At 42.8% G+C, this 27,697-nt stretch overlaps 1 protein-coding gene and 1 long non-coding RNA gene across 8 annotated transcripts in view; one reads left to right on the plus strand and one right to left on the minus strand.

Moving 5' to 3' along the window:
- CG42674 (uncharacterized protein) overlaps window positions 1–27,697 on the minus strand; it is a 48,704-nt gene that overhangs the window by 8,824 nt on the left and 12,183 nt on the right. For 4 of the 7 annotated variants that reach the window (NM_001144514.3, NM_001144513.3, NM_001144512.3 and 1 more), the window contains 3 exons: window positions 10,039–10,626; window positions 4,018–5,993; window positions 43–231 (listed from right to left, as the gene is read on the minus strand). In NM_001144514.3, coding sequence (NP_001137986.1) covers window positions 43–231; window positions 4,018–5,733 — 1,905 coding nt within the window. In that variant the 5' untranslated portion in view covers window positions 5,734–5,993; window positions 10,039–10,626. Of the gene's footprint in view, window positions 1–42; window positions 232–4,017; window positions 5,994–10,038; window positions 10,627–26,525; window positions 26,949–27,697 lie in introns of those variants that run through there. The other 3 variants (NM_001275161.1, NM_001202208.2, NM_001275162.1) reach the window with 2 other exon arrangements.
- Window positions 1,553–2,049, plus strand: lncRNA:CR45942 (long non-coding RNA:CR45942). The gene has a single exon (NR_133281.1). It is a non-coding gene; the product is annotated as a long non-coding RNA:CR45942 (long non-coding RNA).

Below are 27,697 nucleotides of genomic sequence, written 5' to 3' on the forward strand. Positions count from 1 at the left end.
GCCCTCCACCTCGCCATCGGTTCCCTGACCACTTGCACTTACCACATTGGCCTGCCGGCCCAGCGATCCTGGGGCTCCAGTGGTGGCGAACAATCCGGTGGTCGCGCCGGTGCCGCCGGCTGTGGTGGCTGTGGTGCTGGCGGTGCTGGTGGCCATTCCCGGAGGACCTTGCTGGCAGGCCACCACACCCGAGTCGAGGCCATCCAAGTGCGTGAGACTCTTCGATTTCAGCTGGAACGGAAAATGGGATCGAAATCTGTGAGTCTGGGTGCAATCATTGAAGCGTGAGACAGATATTCATAATTAAATTTTATTCGCGTTATTAAGGGCTTTTCACATATTGTTTTTCATATGCTGACGCCAATTCCGGTTCGGTTTTATTTGAATGAAGAGTGCAATTTAAATGTGTGGTCTTTTATGGTTGAAATCAATATATAGCTACAAAAAAAATAAATAAAGGAAGGGCGTGCCCTTAAAAAATGCTTTATTAAAAATAGTATGAAAAGTGTAGGACAGTTTTTAAACCGGATTAAATCTTCTTATAAATGCAATGCAGAGAAACCAAGATGACTGATTTATAGCCAGAGCATAAATCTAAAAGTAATCTGGATGTCGATGAGCTAAGCTTTTTGTTTTTTATCCAGTCCATAAGCTATAAAAAGCCATGCTGGACGTACTGCGGATACGCATTTGTATATTTTAAGATCCTTGCGGAAATGTATTGTGTTGCACGCGAAGACCTTCGTGGGCGCAACCGACTCAATGCCATCAAGACAGTGCATCCAATGGATCCCAGAACGTTGGAGCCACATCGAATTACTGAATATTCGCGCTTAATGCCGAGAATAATGTTTTGAATGCTTCGGTGCAGGGCGTTGCAGGACAATGAAAAGTGTTCCGGCATTTGCCGGGCAAAAATAAATTGCTTGCGGCGGGGTGGCCAACTGGGTAAAACTGGGCAACTTGGCTAGGCAACCAGGCAACCAGGCATCTTGGCTTTGTCGATGGAGAACCACCAACGAAAAGATGCATCGAGAACAAAAAGATTGAGTCAGCGGGCGAGAGAGCCCTAGACGTGTCCTCGAGGACTTCCTCCCTCGCCTAATGCACCGAGATTACATCAGTCAAGTGCCCCCCAGCTGGCCGGGCACTGAGCGTGGACCAAAGTCAGGGTCCGCCCCAAAGTCAATGCCTCGCCCGCCGCCCTTTGTTCTTGTCGTCCTTGTTAGGGAGGCCGACTGCCTCCCGACTGCGATTTACAAATCTCAATGCCTTGGTTTAAATTGTGCTTGACGGCAAAAAAAAGCCTTGTTCTTAAATTCACATTAACCGCTGTAAAATGCAGGGGAGGCACTTAATGCCCAACTCAGATAAGTTGAACTGGGTGTTCAAGAGACATTGTTTTATCTACCTACCTCTACAAAATACCCCTATTTGTTTTAAAAACTTAAATGGCAAAATCCAAGAGCACTTCGAAATATTTCATCTACAATCTGCCACTTCTTGGAAACATCTTTCAATGTGGCGCTGGTTAATTACCAGTGAAATTTCTGTCATATTTCCAGCTATTTTGAATTCTCAGCTCCGCATTGCCGGATCGCCAAGTGGAGGATGAAGAACTCCGACTCGAAGGCAGGGTGCGGCATCCATGGCATCCGAGCTGCGAGAATTTAAGCTCCGGGCGGATGCCACTCAACCCCCTGGTGGCGCTAATCTCCCCTGGAACCCACGACCACCAGGACCACCGACTGGCCCGGAGTGCGCCCAAGGATACGGGCGTTGGTCTATTATTCCTGCTGACGACAATATTTCACATTCTGTTTCGGCAATTTCCAGCTGGCGGCCCTCACCCGGCGACCCCTTCGTTCGCCTTGCCCTTTACTTTGGTTTATGTTTTTGTTTCCGGTTATATTGTGAGTTGCCGCCCACTGCGGCTTGGCTTACTCTGCCAGGATTTGTCAGAGGAATTGGGTATATTGGAATAGCACAAATGGTATATAAAGGGTGAACAAGAAATGGTATAAGATCAAAAAGAAATAGTATTGGATCAAAAAAAAAATATATATATATATATTGCAAGAAGTAGGTGAACCAGTCATGAAGGAAAAAAATCCAAAAATGAAAATAATTAGCATATAATTATAAAAAATGTGTAAAATATATACATTTCATACTAAGCTAATACTTTTCAAGAGTAGAGAATATCTTTTAGTTGTCACTGTCATAAAAACACATTTGCCCTTTTGACTCTTTCGTCTTTTGGCTTAGTTTGGCCTTTGGCTTCTCACACACTAAACAAAAAGTATTCAAGAGCGATTTATACTCGTAGTTTGCCATAAAATAAACACTTCTCCATTGTGGAATCCGGGCTGAGAAAATAATAGTTCTGATTGTTTGTACAGCGTCGGAAAAATGCAATGGGGCACTGCATAATTTACAGTTTTTGGGAGGATAAAATTAACTTACAATGTTACAAGCCCGATTATCTAATCACTCAAAGACCTCAAGTCTGATCTGATTTCCATGTTAACAAGGCTGCTTAAAGGACAGCAATCGGGAAAAAGAAGAAAACTGGCTTTACATGGCACATAACATGGAAAATCACTTCGGGATTTTAGTCCGACACCCTTCGAAAATAATGTCCTGTGCTCAGAAGTTTAAGAGCAAAATAAGGAATTGCAAAGGAACTGCAAGGTATGCGAGTTAAATTCAAGAGATTCCTTGGGTTAACCACATATCAACAGAATTTAAGGCAATTAAGCTGTGACCTTTTATTCTGGCCGGGTTATTCATTCAGTTATTTTGCCATAATTGCTTTCGCCTACGTGCATTCATTCTGTTTTCTTTGCCTTTGAGCTGAGACCGCCACTAATAGGATTAGATTTTGCAATAAACGTACAAATTATGATTACGGATAAGGAGTGACCTATTTTTAGATGCCCAACATTTGTCCATGAAGCTCCTACAAAAATATTTTCCTAACTCAGTGATGAAATGATGATAATCAGATGGCAAAACAGGACATTGACCCAAGAAATAAAAGCATAGTAGTACTCGCTGCGTTTTGCTAAGGCTTTCATGGGGATTTCATTCGGCATTTGGAAGTCCTAATGCGGGATGGTCAAATCGCTGATGCAATTTATTGCTTGGCTGCACTAGCGCTAATGCCTCTAAATATCTTCCGGCGACAATTGAATTCCCCGCGCACATGAGCACGCACATATGGTTTCGCTGCGACCACATTGCGTATACGTAATGTGCATATTATCGATGTTAAAATATTTATGAAATCCATGAAGGTCACAGTCGTTATGGCCATTCCATTGAGGCATTAACTCCATTGCCAAACAGAATTTATGTGCACTTTGCCAGAACTCGTTTAAGAATAATTTAGTTAATAACAACATGATCTCATTTATCTTTCATATGTTAAATGCCTCTTTGCAAAATTAAAATGTTGGATTTGCAGTCACTTAAATCAAAATTGTAACTCTATTAATGCACTTTTCGCACGAAAATATATGCAAACATGAACTGACTTTTGTTTTAGTTCGCCCAAAACAATATTAATTGTATATAAAAATACAACTGTTTTTTTTTTTTTTAATTTTGTTTGAATTACTGAAATGAAGACGAAGTCTTGATGTAATAAAAATAACGTTTTATTAACACGTTTGAGAGTTCGTTAAATAATTGATAGGTGCTAAAGGATCTTTGGGGATGCTGGTCTTATGAATCCTCAAATAACGTAATGTCCGTAAATATACTTTTGCTGTTGCTCACAAGTAATTGTGTAATTTAATGCCCCAACTTAAAACGCAAACAGGAAAACAGGAGAACGAAGCAAAGTGAAAAAACAGAGGGAAATAAAACAAAAATACGAGCGTACATAAGAGTGGAAATATGTTTATTCTCATTTCGCTAAGTAAACATTTGATTAGGCCCGCGCATAATTTGATGACCACCGCCTCCTCCTTCCTGATCACCGGGTAATCCAGCAGTTATTTCGCGACTCACCTGCAGCTTGCTGTTGGGCGGAGAGACGACCAAGCAGATCTTCATAGTGGCCCGGAGGAACTCCTCGCGTTTTGTGCTAAGGTCAGGGGTCAAGCAACCGGGCGAGGTCACCGCCGACTGCTTGTGCGGCGCCTTCTTCGGCGACGTAACGCTGGGCAGGAACGGATTAAGACTCCGCACCAGACTGGCCGAGTTGAATTTGCCGCCGCCGCCATCATTGCTACTTCCGCCGGATGGAGGCGACGCCGAGGTGGCTCCACTCGGTGGAGGCTGCTGCTGCTGGTGGTGAAGCAGTCGGGTGGGTGAGTTCAGGCTGAACAGCTTCCTTCGATGCCGACCTGGCGTGGAGGAGGAACTGGAAGCGGGACTGGGTGTTGGCCCAGGCGGCCCTCCTCCCTCGCTGTGCGTCGACTCCTGCGATCCTGCTCGACTGTACGACGGCGTTGGTAGCTGGGCGGACCTACTGCCCGCACAGCCATACTTCCCGTCCAGCTGCAGATCATCCGTCGTTGGCTCGCCGCCCTCCACGGCTCCATCCTCGCCGTAGGTGCTGTGATAGGTGCGCGCCGTGATCTCTGGCAGAAAGGGATTGTTGGGGGACGTCAGGGTGTACTGATAGTAGCCACCGCCGCCGCCACTGCTACTTGTCTCCACCGGCAGCGTGCCATCCGTCTCATCCGGCGTGCTCTCCTCGGGAAAGGATCCGCCCTGGAAGTCATGGCCACCACCCACGCCACTGCTGCTGGAGAGATAGGCACCCAGTTGCTCCCACTCCCCGGAGGAGGAGTTGTGCGAGGACACCGTGAATCCCTCGTTCGAGTGACCCTGGCAGCTCCTGGAGCTCTCATTGCTGCTCTTGAAGAGGAAGTTTTGCAGCCGGGTCAGCCGGATGGAGCTGCTATCGCTGGTCAGGCTGCAGCTCCTACTGCTGTTCCCAGGCGCTGAGGAAGCGTTTGTGGTGATGGGCTGCTGGTCGCTCCGACTGCTGTTTTGCGTCTCCAGACGACGTCTATCTTGGCCTTCGATGGGCACTGCTGCTCCTGCACCTGCACCTGTTCCTGCTCCAGTTCCTGCAGTTCCATCGGCTCCAGCTGCGCCCGCTGATGTGCTCACCTCGCCACCCATGGAGGCCCAGTAGTAAACGCTATTCTGGGAGCCACTTAGCTCGCCCAGTTCGCAACTGCTCTCCAAAGATGTGCTCGAATTGGTTGTGGCAACGCTGCTCAGGTGCTGATAGGCGTACTCCGGCGGCGTGCACTCGTCCGGACTGTCCAGCAGCAGGGCGGGATTGATGTGTCCACCGACACCCACGCCCACTCCCAATCCCAGACCCGGCAAATTCAAGTGGCTCAGGGCAAATGGCAGGCGGTTATTGTTGTCCGAGCGCAGAGTACTCGGCGGCGGTGGAGTGGCCCGACTCTTAGCCTTCAGTTCCTCCGGAGTCGGTTCCTGTCGTTTGATCTCTAAGGATCGATGATCGCCGCGGCGGAAGGAGCGCCGCAAGCGCTCCGCGAACTTCGACTGCTTGGGCGGCTTGTCCTTGGGCGGTTTGTCCTTGGACCTGCCCAGCAGATTGGTCCTCTCAGTCTTGCCTTCCTTCTCCAGGAGTTTCTCGTGCATATCCGTCGCCGGAATGGGTATCTCGACCTGGTCCAAAGCCACTGGTCGCTGGTTGCTGGCTAGTGTAATCGGTGGCGCCGCAAAGCCACCACCCATTACGGTCGCCCTTCGCCGTGGTGGTTGATCCTTCTTACTCCGAATCGGTGGTTCACCCCGCAAGGGGTGTTCTTTAAATTAGCTGGTCCGTCTTTTTTTATTCACTAGTTCGTTAATTTATGAAGCGTTGATTTCCCCAAGATACACACCGAGATGTGTTTCCCTTTTAGTTTGACTAACACTAGGTGCGTTTAAAGCGATTTCGTAATAAGTAGTATGCTCGTATTGCTTATTCTATTATTTTAGCTTTTGTTGGCTTGCTGAAATTAAAGAACGGAATCGAAAAATGGTTAGTTATGCTACATTTCACTTTTCAACTTTGATATCGATCGAGGAGTGCGTGCGTGTGCATAGAAAGCTCTATGCTCTAATCTTTAAATGCATTATTTGACTTATTTATTAGCAATTGTAGTACTAAGTAGCTGTTTGAATATTTTTAAGAAACATACATACCTCCTTCGAGAGCAACCCAAAAATGAGTAATGCAAATAACCACTTCCTGAGCAAATCAATTTAGGATAATCCATTCATTCATAATCCCCCAACGTTATTGCTATTTTTCGCCCTTCGATTTGTGTATGCAACCTTTAAAGTTTTCGGTTGTTATGGAAATTGGGAAAACGTGTTAGCATTTCAAATGAGACGGCGAGTTAGCCCCGCGGGGTTTTTCACATCATTTTCCGAATCCTGGTTGCGGATGCGGATGAAAAGCGATTGGCAATCGATGGAAAGTACGAAAAGTTTAATCAATGTGCATATTTTGCTGTCAACCGATTGGCAAAACTGAATTAATCAGCCCGAATCGAAACCAATTTGGCGAGTCAAAGCTCAATGGTGGTGATGCAGTTCCATCGGAATACTTAAATAACGCTGTAAGAAGTCCTAAGCACAAGCCACTAAAAAAAAATGTATAAATAGGAGGTGCCTATTAAAAATATAAATAAATATTAAATATTTACAAATTCATTTTCCCGATTGGGGTTCGACTTCGATTTTTCTATCATTTTAGCCAGTTTATTGATGATTCTGCGTCTCAGTCACGTTCTGAACTCTCGCCATAATCGTACATTTATATTCGCAACATAACTTAAAGATCTTTTCCTTTGGAGAAGAAGACCTTTTGCCTAAAGAACGATAAACAATTCCTGCGCCTATTTTACTGATTTCTATTTTTTCTCTTTTTTTTTTTTTTTTTTGTTGGTTTAAGGGGGTAGCAGGGTCGGTAAGCAAGCGAACTTGCTCATAAAACGGGCCAGAAAACTTTATTGTTATTAATATTATTTGCACATAAATATAACAGTGAATAAACATACAAAGTGCGTTTGCGGAGGGGGTCACAGCTCTAACACTGAGAGTTGACAGCCAAGTTGCCCCTGGCTGTTGCAAATAAATCATTGCACACGCCTGGACGCCCCTCGTGCACGCAACGCAAATCCTTGGGCCCTCCAAGTGGGTTTAACCAACCATCCATCCATCCATCCATCCATCCATCCATCCAAGTATATACATATATGTTCGTATGAAGGAACTCGGCCAGCCGGAGGATAGAGAACCGACCGGTGTGTTTGCCTGTGTTTAGGCCAAAATAATGTATAATTAAGCTGGGCCAGAGAGTTCGCCCACACGGGTTCCTAATAAAGCCAACCATCTTTCATGCCACGCACACACATATCGGGGTGCTGACAGCTCCTCCAAGGGGGCAGAGGGGATGGGCCTGAGGAGAAGGAGGAGGACCTCTGTGGGCAGGGATTACAGGCTGACTCGGATTGGGGGGCATATGGCAAGTTATTTTCAATTAAGTGTTCTTAACACGTTGCCTAATCGACAGACATGTTCCCCCGGGTCCTGAGAATACCGCCTCCTAATCACATTACTGCAAAACCAAAGGATCCGCACAAAAGGTCGAGCAAAAACAGTGACATGATGTGATTCCACCCACCCAGGCATAGAGATTCGGTCTGGGAATTTGAAATCGGAAGTGGCCTGGTCTAAAGCATAACTTTGATTTGCAAATTCACACAAGCCAGGTAGCCAGGTTATCTGAGATTTGCTTGAAGAATAGTATAGTCTAATTTATTGCTTTTAATAAGAACAATAAAGCAATCACTTAACCTCTTTGGCTTTCATTATAAAGGTTACTGAGTATGATTTTAAAAAGGCAAAGGCAAAACCATTTTGCAATTTAAAATACAAGAAAAAAGAATCAGTATTAGAATTTTAAATTATTCGCACCCCTTTCTAAGTGGTCTATATCGACACCTTGGGGTGATAACTCCCAGCCTTTGGTAATAGAAAATGAATAAACCGAGCCGTGAGGAACCGGCAACCACCCTGCATAATTGCCGCCACCTCCTAAACCAATTTAAATATTCCGCCAGGACGAGGACGACGATTCCCTGGAGTGGGTTCAAAAAACACAGCTGTGTATCACGGCAGGGCAGGGCAAATCGCAGAACGTTTAAAGATAAGCGAGCATGTTGTTCGCCTCTCATTAAATTAAATTAAATGTGTGTCTTGCGATAAAATTTTATATTCAAGACCCCACTCCTGCCGGCGGGTGGGGTGGGGTTTTTGGTGTTGAAATGGGCGGCAAAGGGGGGTTTTTTAGGTCGCTAGTGGGCGCACGAGGCGCTTTTCAATTTCAGTGCAGCAACAAAATCCGTCCGCCACCGCGACCGAAACAACAACTAGCCGCGAAGCGCCGTCATTTCCGCTGCCTGTCAGAGCAGCAACAATTTAATTTTTATTGTTATGATGTCATCAGCATAAGAACCAGGCTCGTGCCATTTGCAGTACCCGCAGACCCTGGAACTCTTGAATCCCAGGCCGAAAGAACCCACTACCCAGAGCTCAGCACTGAGAACTCAGAACCCAGACACCAGACATCCATACCCGAAGAAGGCTTCCTTCTGGACGACGTGAACCACATACAAATTGGCGTGGCAGTGGCCCGCTAAAATAACACAACCACTAACCCCAGGACACCGGAGGAGCATCTTCGCTCCAAGAGCGATTTATGCGCGAATTGTACCCTTGGGCCACACCACGATTGACTCGAGCCGCTGACCAGATGAACTTCCAATTGGCTTGGTTCAACACCTCAAGTACAGCACAGCATCAATAAACTATCAAAATAGTGATGTGAATAGAATTATTTCTTTATTCTATATTTAGCAGATATTTAGTGGATTTCCTTCCAAGATAGGTTTGCAAGATCGAATCCTTGTCAGGATATTGATAATAATTAAATAATATGAATCAAAACCAAAGGAAGTTGGTATGGAATAGCCTGAGGCCTGCAGATACAATGTTCAATCTAAGGAGTATAGACTGTACTCAAACAACCGCAGTGAGGACTTGGAATGAGTTAGAATTATGCCCCTGGCCGAAGGAGCACATTATTACGATGCCTGCTTTTATGTGGCTGTGGTAATGTAACATTTTGCTGAGCAATCAAAAGGCGCAGCAAAGTTTCCGTTTCGGTTGGGGATTGCGGAGGAGGACAACGTGGGGACGAACCGCATCCGACTACCGAGCCCACCTGGCCAACTTGCAGCCGGAGTTTGATCGATAAACCAAGCCAGGCCCGGCCCAAACCCATACCCATACCCAAACCCAAAACCGAATCCAAAACCAAACTCAAACCAAGTCCCAGACAACCAGAGCGAATCGAGGTCCCTCGCAAAACTGAGGCAGCTGAATCCGGCTGAAATGAGAGGCCCGAGTTTCGGTGGCAAAGTTTAATCTTTGATGCCGGCGACACATTGGGCCCAAATTGATTTTTAAAGTTATCAGCGAGCTAGCCTGTGATTTATGCACAGAGGAGGATGGCGCAACTTTGGGGTTTGCCTTGGGTTTCTGCCTTAGCAAACCGGGTCAGAGTGCAAAGTGCAAAATCGAAACAAAAACACAACTCAAAGCCACGCCAAAGTGAAACAATGCCCATCCATCATTCCGCTATCATGGGATTCAGCACTCATCAACGGAGAAAAATAAATAACAAATAAATTCGGATTTCTCTTTTAAATAAATCTTTTGAAGTGTCTAGTAAAACAAAGGCAATTCAAGGGTGATTAAAATATTCTATGCTTTGAGGATATAGGATGCAATTGATTAGCATTTATGAGAATTATTTAACTGAAGGAATTTCAATTATTTGAAACTGTAGCTCTCTACCGCACTTTGTTCTTTATTTCTTTTTAAAAATGGTTTTCCAAACCAAATTAAAAGTGTAAACATGGAAGCACTGCCATTTTTTCTCTCGGTGCACCCACTCCTCGATTATTGTCAGCGGCACTTACTCACCTGGGTTGGTTCATTAATGGGACCTCTTCGATTCTGATTTTGATTCTGATTCCGATTTTGATGCCGATTTTTGTTTCTTCTTTTTTCGCGTCCTTTTCCTTTTGTTGAGTCTTTGTTGCTGCTGTTTCTTCTGGCCCCCACCGTACATTTATTTTAGCAATTTGTTTGCCTCTCGGTTGGTTGGTTTGTTTGTTTGTTTCTTTCTTTCTTTCTTTCCTTGCTGTTGGTTGTTTGTTTCCCGCTCGGTTGGTTAGCTCAGCCCACACACCTAAACACTCGCGTAAAGTACTTGGGCACAGTATCCGTATTCGTATCCCTATTCCTAACCCTAACCGTATCTGTATCTGTATCTGTATCTGTAACTGTAACTGTATCTGTAGCTATGTGCGTATCTGTGTTTACTCCTGCAACTGACGAGTAGAAGGAGCCCGTACTCCTCCCCAGCTTCGCAACCGAGGTGGCTCCGGCCACAAGGAGCAAGGTGCTCGGGTCGAGTACGTAAATGAGTTTATTGCCGGCAATAAGCGAACTTAATGCGCCTGCACGAGAGGCATCGGTGCAATATATCATCTGGATTCGAGTCGTTACCTTGAAAAAGACAGAGAACAGACAAGAGGTTAGTGATGAGTCGTTACATCTATATATAGCATGAGAAGTTTGCAACGTGTCATATTTCAAATTGTAGACTCGAATCCTATAACCTCCGTAACTCCAACGAAAATATAAAAACTTTTACTGGCTATGCGGTTGAAATTTGAGTTAATAAATAGTTTTTTATTGGATTCGTCAATTGCTTTTCTTATTGAGCATTTGAAGTTCAAGTTCGTATTTTTAATATGGAAAATAATATGGAATATTTTAGTGTAGAAAATTTCTACCTAATGTAAATTAATAACAAAAATTATTTTAACCTAACTAATGCCAAGCGAATTTCAACTCTTTTTAAAGACTGTGAGTTTATTTGTTAGAAAACTAGCCATCAGTGGAACCTGAAACTATCTCAATACTCTTACAATAAACTTAATTAATTTTCTTTAGGCTTGCTAAGATTCATTTAAACTGTACCATCTTTAAAGTTATCCCTGTCTTCAGTTTGATTCCTAAGCAACATATCGTGTTCTTTTCAGTAACAATAAAGTCAACAAGAGTAATCACGAAACCACAACACAATTACGGGCTATTTGGCTTTGGCTTTGCGTGTATTCCGTAGATTCGGATTACTCATTTCACGGACAAGGTACAAGTAGCAATGGCAATTCAGGACAGCTGCCGCCGCAATTTTTGTGAAATCCAAAGGAGCTAGGAAGGATAATAAAGCTTTTAAGTTCAGAAACCGAGCTCACACAAAAACTTCCAACTTTATGTGGTAAACAGGAGTACTGTTGTTCTGTAGAAGAATTTGCAGCAGGAAAATATTTATTAAAATGTAATAAATTAAACAGACTCAATGCATAGTCAACTATTTAATAATGCAATTGAATATCATACAGTTTTAGGAATCAACATTTGCAAACATTACACTATAATTAGCATCATTTAAATCTATTTTGATTGCACTCCCGTGCTAATACTTATTACTTGTTGCGTGCTATAAATATATATAATATATATAATTTGTACTGAAAAGTGTTTATGTAAATGAGAATCCATTTGTAATTATTCCCCCAAAAGACCATTTGCACCCTTTTGTTTGCATACATTACTAAGCGTCAGCACGAAGGGCCAAATTCGAATTAGCCAGGTGCTGAAGTCTGGTGGACCATAATTGGAATGGCAAAACTCACTCCAAGGATCATGGACCAACCTATTTTGTACGAATCCGAAAACAACACCTCCCATGCGGCGCAACCAGAATGTGGACCAAAACAAAAATTCAATTTCAATTCAATTAATCACGCTTGATTACCACCAATAATGGCCATCGCCAGCAGGCGGAGCAACAGCATCACCAGCACCAGCACCAGCACCATCACCATCAACAGCCAGATATTCAGACATCCAGATGGCAGGGCTGTGACAGGAGAAACCAGCTAGCCACAAGTCCTCGATTCCCCAGTGCAATCCCACAGATACACCGCCTTTGTCCTTGGCTTGCAGCCGCTTCCGAAGTCGCTTTTTGTTTACCACTTTGCACATTCTGCTGTCAAATTTGTTGATTTATAGTTCCCGATGTGCCTCAAACAATAGCGGTGGGGGCGTGGCAGCCAGGAGGGTGAAAGGGAGGCGGGCGGTGGTTGGAAGGACCTCTGATGACAGGCGGGCGCCAAGCAAAAAGCTCAGGGAATACAACAAAAATCTGGCACAAAGCCTACTGAGTCGACTGATTCGAATCGAGTATACCTGGTTTTCATGTTTTGAACAAATTCACTCTAAAAACCATCGAAAAATATATTTATTCTACTGACAAACTGACAAAATTTGCATTTATTTTGAACTCCTTTTAAACGCTCTTGGTAAATTATTCCCAAGAAATTTTTTTCCAAATCTATACCTCCTTGAAATTTAACTTTCACAAAATCGAGTGATGGTTAAGTTTTATAATTACCATTACATTTTTTCGATTCAGACTTTAATGAAAATGTTTATTGGTGTCTGAAACTCAATAAGCTACATTCTCGACAAATATTACGATATCCAGTGTCATAACTACCATATAGCTCTATATGTGCCTCGCAGCTCGTTTGAAAAACTGGTGAAATCAAATCGTTGAAAGCCAAATCCAAAACTTGCGATAAAGTCAAACTACAAAGAAAACAGAGGGAAAAAAGTCTGCCAACAATTTCAATGACAATGCGGCAGTTTGTTGCCAGTTTGCCAGCCAGTTGGCCATTTTTCCCTTGTTGTGGTGCAGTTTTCCGGACCGTTTTTCTTTCCCTTTTTGTTTTTCCGTCCACTGGGCTCCACTCGTCGAATGCGAATTGTTTTTGGGCAGAATGCGATTAGGCACCTGAAATAGTTTGCGGTCTCCTCTACAGCCGGCGAAAGCTGTGTCGTCTGGGTCCCTGCCGATAAATCCAGTCGAGTGCACACCACCGACGGAAGTGTAGGCCCATCGCCAAATAGCAAAGATTGAATCCACCCGGCGGCATACTAATGTCCGATGGTCCCGAACAGGACTAGAGTCCAGGACTGGAGACCAGGACCCGCATCCGCATTCGCATCCGCAGACGACCGCAAACAAACGGCGCTCATTTGCAGGCATTTCGCATCGACTTCTCTGGTTTTCCAGTCGGAAGTCAGGACGATGTGCGGATGTGTTTGATGAGGCCGGAGATAATCGTTTGGCAATTGAATGAGTCCCACATGTCGGGTTTTTCGATTTCGGATTTCGGACTTTGGACGGATGCCGAGTGGAAATTTTTCGAAGGTCCTTTGACTATGACAACCCAGCAAACATAATTTCACTAGCTGAAGAGGTCTGTCAGTTTAGGTTGAGAAAGGAAACGATTGGTTTCGAATTTTTTGGTCCTGTTTGTATAGATTAATGAAAGAACCTTCAAATATATTGTTACATATACATATATATTGTATTACATATATATTTTACATATCATATTGTTTCAACAAATCACAAGAGCTTGAATTCCTTTTAAAAAGTATACAAGAGATAAATGAAATGTTATGCATACTAAATGCTATCGAATTTTAAAAATATTTATGGTTAGAGACAATCACTAATTTCATACTAAACAGATTCATAAACAGATTGTCCCCTTGCAATAAACTTATGTTTTGCAACCTTATGGTTGGCAAACCAAACCAAAGTAATTCTCGTAAAATGTGTTGCCATTTGGCCAACGTAATGGCACACAAATAGGCAATTTGCAAGCCTTTCAATGCAAATTTCACATTCGGGTCCTTAAATTGTGTTATTCTAAAGGGTTTTTAAAAGCCAGATTTATAAAGTCAGTTGTAAATACGTTCTGTAATTAAGTGGGCGCCTCAAATGTGCCAGTTCGGTATGATTGCATGTTTGATTTAGTGAGAAGTCTTTTGGGAAATACTACATATCCGGCACAGTGTGGCCACAACTGGGCCACTCGGTGGTGCTCAAATTTGCAAATTGAATGGACCCACTTTGGAGCGGCTTTAACCCCATTGCAGGGCCATTATTGAAAACACACAGCCAACACACAAGGCGGCGCAGAACGTTGACCAGAATGGCACGCGGCTTGTATTGAGGAGGGGTCCGGTCTGGGGTTGTCCATAAATAACGGCAAAACAGTCAGATAAATTTGCAGGAGCTATAAACAAGCTACTCCGGCGGACTCCCCAATGCCGTCGCTCCCGGTGAAATCGATTTAAATGCTCCGTTTGCGTGTTCTGTGTTCTGAGTCCGCCGGTTACCTTGAAGTCTTTATGTAATTCTTACACAGAAATAAACGAGATGGCATATGCAAATGCAATGTCTCGCACTCGAGTTGATCCTGCACAAGGATAAGGATCTTTTGTACTACAATATCGGATATTATAAATATAGTTATGTGAACTTTATTATTAGTGCATTCCCATTGACGAATGGGATTATGTAAAGACATTGAGCTGGCAGAGTTAACCTTTTACTTTTGTAAAGTATTAGTTTTTTTCTTTAAGTGGACTGCAGACCCGCGGTCGCATTGTGTCCCGGTTAGAGCCGTCGCCATTAAGCGAATTTCCATGCTAAATAGCCAGACACGTGGCATCTGCCGCTCTCGACATCCTCGCTCGCTTTCACCATTTTGATTGACGTTTGATAAGCGGCAAAGACGAGCCGGAGTCCTGCGCTCCGAGTCCTGGGCAGCGGAAAGGAGGAGCTGTAGATAAGGTGACGGCAGCCACGGCGGTTTCAATTGTTTCGCCAGCTCCACGCCAACCAAAATGCGAAGTGTTCCGTGTGGGATGCACTGCTTTCAAGCAAACAAATTTTACGGGCACTAAAGTACGGGACAAACGCACGCAAGGATAATTACGGACGGATTCACAGCGAACAAATATGTAAGGATCGATTGTGAAGAGCTCTATGACGAAACATGGCGGAATGTTTAATTTCAAATATTTGCTGTTTTAATTATTTGTTTTCGTGGTCATCGCAGTTTTGCTGTTTATTTTTTGGGTTTCTGCTTAAACAATTTCGAAACAATTTGATTGCAAAGCTTAATGAACGTCCCTTTATAGCAATGAAATCATCCAACTTCATGCAATTGCAATTGCATGAGGATAACCCGATAACCGCATTAGATAAGCATTTGAAATATGCTTAACCAACGTGAGACACCCCAACAATTTCCATCCCTTAATGCTCTGTGCAAACCAATTTCCAAAACAGATACGTGTCCTGCACAGCCACCTTTGCACATTTGGGGTAATCATAATAAAACTGCAATCTATGCGCTTTAATAACATAAACAGAATAACAAGTCCCTTTTTTAGAGAAGAAAATGGTAATGACTTTAAAAGTATTTAGCCTTTTAGGATTTAGGAGTAAAGGAAACAAAAGTGAGGTAAAGTTATGTTTTAAGGACTTCACAATATTTTCTGTTATTTTGGTACCCTAAATCGGGAAATGACCAAATCAGACTAAACTCTCGTTTGCCCAGATTTTCGGCCTTCTTAACATGCTCTTCGAATCTTCCAACTTCCAACTAGCACAGCCCTGCTACAATCTTGACCAGAGGTGTATGTGATAGCCCATGTGTCGAGCGGAAAGTTCATTGCATACGAGTCTACATATGTAAGTGTACACGTGGGTTCGTGTGTGCCCCCAAGGAGTATAGTTGCAGTTGTTTGCCTAATACATTGTTGCAAAGAAAATCAACACAAATTTTCGAAGGATACGTGTACGGACTTTGTTGCCTGATGCCCGATGTCTTTCGCCCGTGTCAGTGGAGCATGCAACTTGCCATGCACACCCACCGCCCATCTCCACCCACTTTGCCATCCACATTTCCACCTACAAACACCATAAGCCAGCACCACCCAACAACAACCGCCCACAGAGACGGGCTGACATGCAAACACATAAACGCCATTTCGCCTCCAGTTGCCACCTAAATGGCAATGACATCGCCCCACAAGAAGAGCAAGATGGCAAAATGTTTCACTTTTGAGTCGATTTTTTCATTCGTGGAGCCAGCTTTAATATGTTGCCTACCAATTTGCGGACCTCCGCCGATGTCGATGGCCAGTCAAACGGATCCGGGCCAGATACGTCAAATTAGTTTCGTCTCACACCAACCCTCTTTGGAGCGCCAAGTTGTCAGGAGTTTTTAGGAGTATTTCATTGTGAAATAAAGGTGAATCAGACACAACACATACGTTATTACATACAATACAATACAATATGAGAGCATTACTATTTTTGATATTTTGGCCATAGTTTATAGTTAAGATCCATCAATATATTTTAAACACATATCACATAAGATCAAGTCATTTCAGTATTTCAGAAATTATGTTCGTGAGTAAATATCATTAAAGCTCTATAAAATCCATTTAACGTCAGAATCCAAGGAAATATTTTTTTTATTTGTGTAGTTGGCCGAGTAGTAATGGGATATAAGAATAAATAGAAAACGATCAAATTAAGTGTATCCCTGCCAAAGAAAAAAAAGAAGAAAATCGAGACTTGACGGAAAAGGGCCAAAGCTCTTCGAGTTTGACAGCCAGAATTTTCCAGGCCAGGGTGAGTCAGTCAGCCAGTCAGAATCGGACGGTATTAGCTGTCCCCGAACTAAACGAACTGAGCGAGCTGGATTCACATTTGACACGTACACACACATGTGACAGCCCGCAAACTCGGCCTGGCCTAAGCCAGGGCACACTGGGTTTGGGCCAGGTTTGACAGCCGAAATGGGCCAAAAAGTGGGGACAGCGGGCTTAATGAATTATGTGCGAACTGAAAGTTCGCCAGTCTCCGACTGGCCCCACAAATCAAATGATTTCAGCATAAATTTTTGTAATTCGCACCTGTGTTGCCTTTTCTTCACGTCTTCCTGGGGGTTGAACTTTTCCAGGAAGAAAACATCGGGCAAATCGTTACCCGGAAATCAAGTAAAATAGGGAGTCCTGCCCTTCTCAGAATGTATCGTTATTTATTTGCCCCGTTGTTGAATCGTTTAATTCGGTCTTAAAGCTAAACATTTATTCTGCATTTATTGAACCAAAAACTAGGAATAGCAATTTTGTGAAGTAAAATGTATACACTACAGTCTGTGTGCAAATATAAGATGTCACGGTTCGCCAAACTCAAAGGATATTGAAACCGATTTAGTTTTCAGCATAGCACGTACATATGCATTAAAAGTGAGTTTAGCGGAAAGAGTTAAACACGATGTGTTGGAAAATAAAAACAACATGGATAAAATCTGCAAAAAACATTTTGATTTCGTGCAAGAAATATGGAAAAAGTTTCCGACTTTTAAGCGATTCTACATAAAAAAGTTAAGACGGCGGCCGAAGTCCTTTGTCCTTTTTAATATCCATTTTTTGTTCGCAAGTTTTTAACTACAATGTAGTAAATGTAACCAATTGCCACTAAATTGGCCAGATTGAGTATTGGTTTTAAACTTTCTGCTAGGAAGTTACTTCCAGCAGGCGGCCAAGAAGTCTTTAGAGCAATTTTATTGAGGTCCTCCGTTCGCATAACACAGTCACCGACTTTTTACACATCGATTATTGATCCGTGCCAGTTTGGCGCGCAGTCCTTTTGTAACTTCTTGCGTCATTTGGGAAATACTCGGCAACTGGTTCGCACTGGTTGGCTGGGGGCCACGTTTTCCCCATCTACCCGCCCCCATTATTGCCCCCACCATCGCCAGGATGTGTCATCATTAGGGCTCGTCGTCGTGCATTCCCCTCATTTACCAATTTACCCGCCAAACGGCCATTCCCACTCCCTTCACGCTTTTGGCCAGGCCAATACACAAATCGATCGCTGTGGTTTCTTTCATTAAGTATATTTCGCGCGTTGCCTCTAGCTCGGCGTTATTATTGTAATAAAAATTTACGTAAATCGTGCCTCGAACATTGCCCCATAGCCCCACAGCCATTCACTCGACACATTTGCTCACGCACTGTCGTGTTGGCTCGTCCTTCGGCAAAAAGTTTCCTTTGTTTGCCAATTTTTATGAGCAGGCCACGCTTCCGCCAAATGCCCACCGACCCACCGACATACTCTAACCACCCATCCAGGTGGTGCGGTCAAGTTCGTAGCTAAACTTAGCCACCTTGTTCTTCGTCGTTCGGTTCTTCGTTCTTTTGGCCAACGACACCTGCAGACTAATTAATGGTAAATTCCAGGCACATCACTTCGATGTTCATATATGACTGGCGCACACCTTCTTCAGCGTTCTTCATTCTTGAAGACTGCAATGACTATGAATGCATGAGATATATCCTGTTTAGCCACCACATGCGTTATAATTCTCAAGTGCCTATTTGGAAAGCTATGTATAATACAATCCATTAATGGCAGAAGTAATTTGAAATGTTTTAAAACGTAATCGAAACCACTTAAGTAGACCATTTCCAGTTCTCTTTCATCTGAATCTTTATTTTAACAAATGCCTTTGAACGGCACTCGATTTTCTGCGAGTGCACGCATGGAGCTTCATCAAATGCCTATGGTTGCCTATTTGAGCCGATTATGAGCCTGTATGAAGATGTTGGCAACGATTGTGTCCCGCTAATGGCACAAAGCATAACCCATTGCCGCAATGACAGGCCGTAAGTAGGGCATCCGAAGTGATTCGATTAGGCGCAGCCATCAATTGAATGTCTCCGGCCATTTGCATCCGATGGGGCGTGGTAAAAACGTTATCAAATTATCGAGTCGATAGTTGTGTTCGAATTGAGAGTCAAAGTGATGAAAACTGGAGTGACACTTCACGTTACGTTAAGCACTTACAATTATGGCAAATGCTTATGAGCCAAGGGGTGGGGCGGGGGGATGATTTTCGTGTCCTTTGTGAAAGGAGTGAGTGTGTGTCAGTGAGTATGTGTGTGCCATGCACACACAAACACAAACGCACATCCTCGTATTTGAGTTTCGTCTTTCGGGTGTACTCGAAAGCATTTGGAAACTTTTAATGACATTCTCGCTTATTATTATTTCCTTGGGCTTCGCAGCCAAGTGCTTGGCTGTCTTAATCAATGGCAGACAATTGTACTCGCAGTGGCTGTAATTAACAGATGACAAAGGAAGCTCGGCCCCAGCTGGATTATCCTTGAAACTACCACACCCATAGCAATTCGCACATACAAACATGCATATGTGTGTTGACCAGAAGGGAAAACTCGATGACACTTGCGAATATTATTTATTCAGGCAAATTGCTGCTTACGAGCGTTTCATTCGCCAGCATTTTACATTCGATTTCCATTATGCCATTTGTTGCTCGAAAGGCTTTGTCAGCCTGATTTGGTTTCCGATTTCCGGTCGAGAACGAGGACCCAAAACTGTTAATACACACACACACACACACACACACACATTCATAACAATGCCTCCTTTGTTGGCCATTTTGGGCCTACGAGGGCAAGGACGTCTCCTCAAGTGCCGGCAATTATTTACAACAATCCGAGAATGGCTCATCGAAAGGATCAAAGGAGGAGGCGTCGCCCCATACGCCCAGGACACTGAAGATATGCCATCGATATACACTCGGAAGAAAATCAATTAGTAAAACCCATTCCACTTAGTGATAAAAAAAATATTGGGAATATGATTCCTAATTACATCATGCGCTACAAAACGTTTAAAAAATAATAAAAAAAAACACATGACATTATGTATGAGAAATATATCTCCAAATGTTTGGATAATTTGAGAAATCGATCCGTTTCAGCAGTTTGTCAGCCACGCACATTGGGATATTTGAGTGCAATTTTTTGAACAGTGTATTGTGCGTGTCTGCCTTGGCAGCTGGAAAATAGTTTAACATTCTGTGGATTTTCTCCGTATTTTCAGAATCGTTTGGCCAGCATCTCAGCCGTATACGGCTTTTTGGCGACGTTTCATTAAGCGAGCGGAAAATGACGCATGCTCCGGCTCATTCGGGCACGCTCCGCTTCACAGGACATTCGTGGTTATCCTTTATTGTCTGAGTGGCAGCGTGGCAATCTGGCGATACGCTGCCGATGTGGCAATGGCAATGTGGCAATGGGCAACGGGCAATGGGTCCTCGGAGATGCGCCACTCAAGCCCAGTTTCCGTTTCAAGGCAAACATTTTCACCCCAACCAGGCAGAACAAAGCGACGGAAAAGCGCTTGAAGTCCATTTGCTAAATAAATTTGATAAACAAGGAGCGCCCTCGGCACAAACAGAGCTACACTGGGATGAATGGAACCCATATTCAAGGGCTATTCTATTCAAAAATTCTTATAATAATACTACTAGGCCACACGTTAAAGATCTTTCATCCATAATTTTACAATTTCAAGCACTATCGATCGTTCTCAATTGCCCAAACCTGCCACGTTTTTTGGTGACAAATAATGACACATTTTTTCCGAGCGTCCTGAAAAGTGAAAAGTGGCTGCCTTGTATCTCCATTGACCCCAATTGGGGACAAAGTGGGTGTCGCAGCTCCTGGGGCGATGGAACTCAGAGCTTTAACATTCAATCTGCTGAAAACACGAGACCAGCAAAAACGAAATAAACCAAAAAAAAAAAAAAAAAAAAAACCAGGAACACGCTCAGTGAGCATTTCAGACTTTGCATCCGCTTCTACACTCGGATGGGAATATTAAATTCTGGATGCTATTACTGGCTTGTTGATCCACATCATGCTAATTAGCGTTAACTTCTTGATGTCGCAGTTGGCGGGGTTAAAGATAATGCCAGTTCCAAACCCCCCTCGGACATTATCGGGTTTCGGGTTTTTGAGAACGCTAATTGAGGGGTGAACGTAATTAATACTCGTACGCCATTTCTCCATTTCGAAAATGAAATATCGAACGACGTCATCGCGGATTTAAAAACGGACGGACAAAGGAGGGTGCTTCATGTGTCTGCCATGACAGCCCTAATTCCCTCTTTAACTTTCGCTTTTTAAGTTGCCAAGTTGTTCGAGAAACTTTCTTTGAAAGCACGTATTTTACTTTTAAGCTCTCAAAATTTGCTTGTTTGGTAATAAGTGTACGAATTTAATGATTAATTATTCTCTGATTTGATCGGGCCAGAAAGTCTTGTACTTCTATTAAAGCTTGAAAAAAACTAGCTCTGATTTTTGTGGTTAAATTCGAAAAGAAGTAAGCACAGTTGTCATCCATCCACTCTGCGATGAAAATAAATTGATTTTCGAATGAGTTTACCAAAAACTATGAACAACATAACATTCCCGTCTGATCATCTACAATAGTTGTGGGTTTACCATTCTCAATTAAAATTCGTATCTGCACGAATTCCCATGGATCTATAGCACTGTATCTCAATTTATAAAATTTAATTAATCTTTCGGATTTATCCAGTCATGGACAGAAGCCGCCCGCCCGACCAGCCGGTTCTTGTGAAAATCCACAATTCGACGCCAGATATGCAGCTCCGGCAGACGACACCGCACAATCAGTGACCATTGTCCGGCATTCGACTGGCCGCACCCCTCTCACCTGGCGGCAGGGGAGTCCTCGGAAGGACGAGCGAGCGAGCCTGCATCGCCAGCCGCCGCGCCCAGGACACAAATCAAATTAAGGACGGACAGACCGGACCGCACCAAAAAACACATCGCATACATCGCGAGAAACGGGGGTCACTGGTGATTTCAACATTCAGTCAATTTAGTACTACCAAAATAAGAAAGAAATCAAATTGCTATTCAATTGCTAAGGCATTTGATTAATTACATTATTTTTATTTTAATTTTAGAACTATTAAGCAATCCGTATATATCCCTAATTAATTCCCAATTCAATGTAAATCCAACTGACATATGTAGTGTATTGATCCTATATTGATTTGTCACAGTGCATCGAACCAAACCAAACCAAACCAAACTAGACCGCCAGTAATTACGGCAGAGTGGCGGGCGGTGGGTGGTCGCTGCCAAGTGGGTGGTGAGTGGGTGGCGGGTGATGACCACCCAACAGTAGTGCATAAATCACTTCGCATTCAGCGAACACGAAATCTATGCCCCTGACGCGCCCATCGAGGGTCGTCTGGTGATTTATATTGATTAAAACTAGATTTCAATTCCAGCCGAAGCCATTATAAATGGAAGATAATCCTCGGCCGAGTTTTTTCCCGAAGGCGAACAACCAAAATAAAAGAAAAACAAACCAAAATGTGCGAATGGACTGAATGACTTTCCTTGAGCCAGCAGTCTTTCATAACCAAATGAGTTTGCACTTTCTTGGCGGACCAATACCGAATTGACTTTAAATGAATAAAAGTCCTGGCATTCATTAATTTTCCTGTTCATTTGCATGATTTCCTCAACTAACTCGATAATTTCTCGAGCTGTGTAGTTGTACTTTTGCTAAATTTGACAATTGCTAACTGGACTTGTAAAGGAAGAAGCAGTTTAAAACCAGTCGAGAATAGAGTGCTTGTCAAATTTACCACATTCGTTAAATGCCAATTTGCAAAGAAAAGTTAACAGTAAAAGGGAAATTCATTTTTAAATTACTATTTCCCTCGAAAAGTAATACAGTTTTATTTAGCAAAGTTTCGGCTGAAATGCGGTCACATTGCCTTTGCTGTTTATTCGGCGGGATAAAAGTGAGCAATCAGAAAACCACCGGAAAATCCATCCTGCTGCTTGTTTGTAATGCGACCAGCCAGGAGTTTTCCACTTGGCTCTGTCGCATGTTTTCCCATCGCATCCGGGAGAAGCGTTCGTTCGTCTCCCCTCCACTCCGCTACAGATCCGAATCCGTATCCCCGGATCCGGCTGTGAGTTGTGGGCTTCGTGCGGTTCGTTTTGTGGATTTGTTTTCGGTTTTAATTAATTTTAAAACGGACTTCTACCTTGGCGCTAATTGCACTGACTTTGATTTATGTGTTCTGATAATGATCAAATTGGTTTTCTGGGTAGCCACTTCGCCAACATCTGAACATCTGCCCACCTGACCACCTACTCACCTGACCACCACTCCACCGCCCACCTGTCGTTGTCAGTTTTTGTTGTCCCTGCTTGCAGGAGCAGGAGCATTCCAAGGAGATTAATTCAAGAAATAGCATCGCCCTAAACGGCAGAAGGGGCCCTTGTTGATGGCGAACTTAGGGATTCGATTCGCTTCTTTAAGTCCATGGAGTCCAAAGTGGTGAAGGTTTCAAGGCAATGGATTTTCGATTCATTAAACTTTTGAATGGTTGAATCGTTGCAGCTAGTTCGAAGTGAAATCAAATAACGCGTTGCCTTGTCTTAGTTTTCCCCTCGATTTCATTCTTCTCCAATTGGTTGAAGAGAATGCACAGCAGCAATATGTCCAAGCAAGTTTTTTTCGTTTTTTAAAGCTCAATTGGGTTTATTGCCAAAATATATTTTATGCTGCAGTGGCGCAGCAGCATTTCATGTTTGCCGCATTTTGGCCAATTTATAGCAATTGAGTTTTCTTTATCGAGTTGTTCAGTTTCTCAATTGAGGCTCATAAACTAGCATGTGGCATGTTAAAATTTAAGTTCGCCTTAGCCTCGCACGCAGGACGTACGTGGAAATTGAAAGTCTTAGTGGGAGAGGAAAATGGGCAAGAAAGATAACAGGAACGAAATAAACGAAAACCTAATCCGCTCCTGTTCGAGGAAAATCTAGCTAAGAGCACGAAACACTGCTTTAAACCATTTCTAGAAATTCGAATCATGAGCAGCGAAAAAGTTTAACTGGGCTCTACTTAGAATTAATAACACTTAGTTAGCCTAATTAAACATGAGAATTCCCATTGAATGTACATTTTTTACCAAGTCATTGCTTTAGTCAAAAGTGTTCTCATTTCGCAGAAATGCGGTGCATTCATTCAATGAAGTTTTTCCAGACCCTGAACTTTTTCATATTTATTTTGCTGGCCAAAATGGAAGCAAAAGGCAATAATTTTTACCCGAAAGAGGCCGAAAGGAAAATGTTCAAGAGCGTTTGCAATTTCCGGTGCAAACTTTGCATCGAGTTTTCTATGTTATCTTAAACGAAATTTTAGGTCTCGTAAATAACCAGATCATTTGCCAAGGTCTTAAACTTACATCTCAGAAAGTTGTGGCATTTTAAAGAAGAATGATGTAATTACCTGGAATAAAAATAAATTCAAGCATGAGTAAAAAGAATTGTTTGCATATTTAAATTAAAGTAACCAGACATTGCATTGCATCGAATATAAAAAGACTCCTTCTGTTACCAATATAAAATATGAATAATTTACATTCCTGTGAAAATTCCAACAAAAAGATGCGTCATTTTATGTAACAACATTATCCCAAACCTGGCCTTAAAAAGCCATAGATTTAAGGTGTCACATGTGTGTCAAAATAGCTAGGAATTCCGCCCATTCCTGCCCGCACAAATTCCTGTTATGTTTTGTTTATGAAAAATTCCCGACAACGACCCAAAAGTATGCGGCAATAATTTTCACATTAAAATTGATTTATGACGCACCGCGGCACACACATATGCCAGACACCACACACACCCACACACACACACACACACCAAACACACCAAATATTCAGCATTCGACAAATCTTGAAGCTATTTGTGTTGGCTCCCACATCCGGCAAACTGGCAGCGGATGACCAAACAAACCGACGAATGGAATTGGCTTGCAGCAACAGCGAGCGCCAAGCTGCCATAAATCATTTCCCGTGGCCACTTCTTCTTTGTCGGAGGATTCCTTGGCAGGAGCAGAAGCAGGAGCAGGAGCACTAGCAGCAGCTCAGTTCCTTCCCATTCCCACCTGACTTTGCACCTTTTTTGGAGCCCGGACGTCACGAGTGCCTAGCACAGACGTCATCGGAGACCAGTCCCAGTTGCTACACTCAAAAAAAAAAAAAAATATGTTCTCTCTGCAAAATGTATTTTCTGACAATAGTAATATAATGCATCCAATGTTATTTGGTTTGTAACTTTTGATTAATCGTGTTAATTTATTATTATTTAACGATATACTTAGTCATAGTTAAGGTGGCAGCTCTTTTAAGATTCTAAGACTAAAAATTTGCAGAAATTCCTCATTGAACTAGACAATTTCTCGCAGTGCGCGGATGTCCAGCACGACTCTCGCTCATAAACGAAATTTATTAGCATTTAAATGTTTTAGCGGCGGACGGGGAGCAGCACATATGGGCTGGCTAGGTAATGAATATTACAGGAGGAGACAAGGCGACGAGGAGATGGAGGAGCAGCAGCATCGATGCCGTGGGCCGAAAAGTATGTTGCATAAGCCAAAATTAGTTTATGCATATTTGAAGGCTCCGAAGAAGACCAAAAAGCGGACAAAGGGGGCGGTAGGCGGAGGGCAGAGGGTGAGGGCCAGAGCCGCCCACTCGCCGCCTTTGTGTTTCCAATAAGAAGAGCATGCTCCACCATGATTACATTTATCTAGTACTTTCTGTGCCCAAAAGTATGTTAAGCATTACAAATTTACAAATCTCTGTCGCAGAGAAATAAACGCCGCGAGCTACTTCTTGTGGGGACAAACATTAATCCACAGCTTGGAGGAGTGGGGGGGAGTGGGGAGGAGTGGAGGAGATAGATATCAGGGGAGATAGAATTTAATACTTTACAAGGCACAGAAAACGTAAGATCTTAAATTCGGATAAGAAGGATATACATGCGTTTAAAAAGGACAAATCTCATATGTTCAATATATTTTCATTACCATATGCTTTTAAATTGCACATTTACCAAATGGTTATACCGCTTAAATGTAAACGAGTCCACGAGAAAGTATGACATTCATTAGTACTGAATGCCATTGAATTAAATGAATTCATTGAATCTTTATGGCCATTAAAATAGAGTGAAGGTTTTTCTGTGGAAAGATATCGCATTTCCGCATCAAAATGTAAACAAACAAATGTGCTGTGTTCTTAAAGTCCCCACTGCTTAGGTTGACTAAAATGTTCGAAAACTCGTCCTTCTTTATCTATTCAATGACCTTTTAAAGACATCAAAGCAAACGTCAGAATCAAGGGCAGTAGTCGAAAAGCTTCAAACAAGGATAAGTGACACATCTAACATTGATGTGCTACAGTGCGGTTCGGAAATATGGGAAGGTTTTATAAAACAAATTGCATAAGATATGAATTGGGTGCAAAGTATGGTAAGTATTTGAAGGAACCGTTGCAATTCTATTAAAATATTAAATTAACAAATTTTACTAACTAAAGTCTCGAAATTCGCTGTATTAGAACGATTTGTAATCATTATAATCTGCTTAATATTGGGAGAAAACGTGCAGTTTTATGCGAAAATTGTGTTGGCACCATAGACACTTAGTGGCGAAACGCACTGTATGCCAAATAGGTCTGGTAACGAATCCGATGCTTGCAAACAAACAATCATGTGCACAAGCTCTTGTTTACCGTGGATGCATCCTGCAAAGCGAGTGTACATATTTCAATTGATTTGGTATTGAACGACGGAGGCTTTACTCTATTCTGTCATGGAGCTCTTGAATTCTTGTTTACTCTGTATATTTTTTTCTTTTTATCATTCGCCCCGAAATTGCAGCACAAACACAGAACGGATCGAAAGCGTTTGAAAACCGCGTTGACAGCGCGGCAAAAATCGCGGACGCGAGCAAAAGCAAAAGCTGGTGTCAAAGGTCGGCGCTCCGCGGTCCGATTTTGGGTCATCCGCACTGTGGGACGGCTGCCGACGAACTGAGGCGACGACACAGCCATCAGCTCGTTTAAAGGACCCCGAAAGCAGCGGAGAACCACTGGCACAGCACTCGCCTGATAAGGATAACGACACGAAGCTGCACTTCGGCAGTCCTGGTTCGGCCTGGTTAAACAAGGCGGCCCTGTCATATGCCTAGGCCCACAAAAAGGTCTATGACTGTATTGCCACAGTGGTGTTTCGAAAAGTAGAGCTGGAAACTTCAAATAGCATACAAATAGAAAATCAAAGGAAATCGGATTTTGAAAAATCTAATTTTGTAAATATCCTTTAATATTACATATAATTTGCACGGTACTGGAAAGTTACAGATCAAATTACAACTAATAGAGTTCGCAAATCAGTGCAAACACCAGATATTTTAATTAACTTGAAAAGAAAACTACATTTACTGCAAGTTCATAGGTTATATTGCACTTTTTATAAACACTGCCAAGTTAATATTTTTGCCTCGTCTGTGAGTTGGTGCGTTTAGTATTCTATGAATATGAATACAAGCGTTTGGCAAATGTCATAAAACGCCGGTCAAATACATTTTCTTCAATTTGCAAATATTTAGGGGTTGAAAAGGATGTTTGTTCAACGCAGAACGTTTAGATTAATTGAAAGTCAAGTGCTAAATAACTCATAAATCGCTTAAAGTTTTCAGCTCTGAAGCATATGTACAATATAAGTTTACCGCAATATTTAGAGTGGCGAAAACTTTTAAATTTTGATATAAATCTCTCTTACTCTCACTTTTACCTCTCTCTCTCTTTCTCGAGCTTTGTGCGCAAAAGTAAACAAACGCAACTTTCATTCATAAATAGCAACAACGCAACCGGCGAAATCGAATCAAACTGATAATCAAAAC

Source organism: Drosophila melanogaster, chromosome 3L, assembly GCF_000001215.4.
Source record: "Drosophila melanogaster chromosome 3L".
Lineage (NCBI taxonomy): Eukaryota > Metazoa > Arthropoda > Insecta > Diptera > Drosophilidae > Drosophila > Drosophila melanogaster.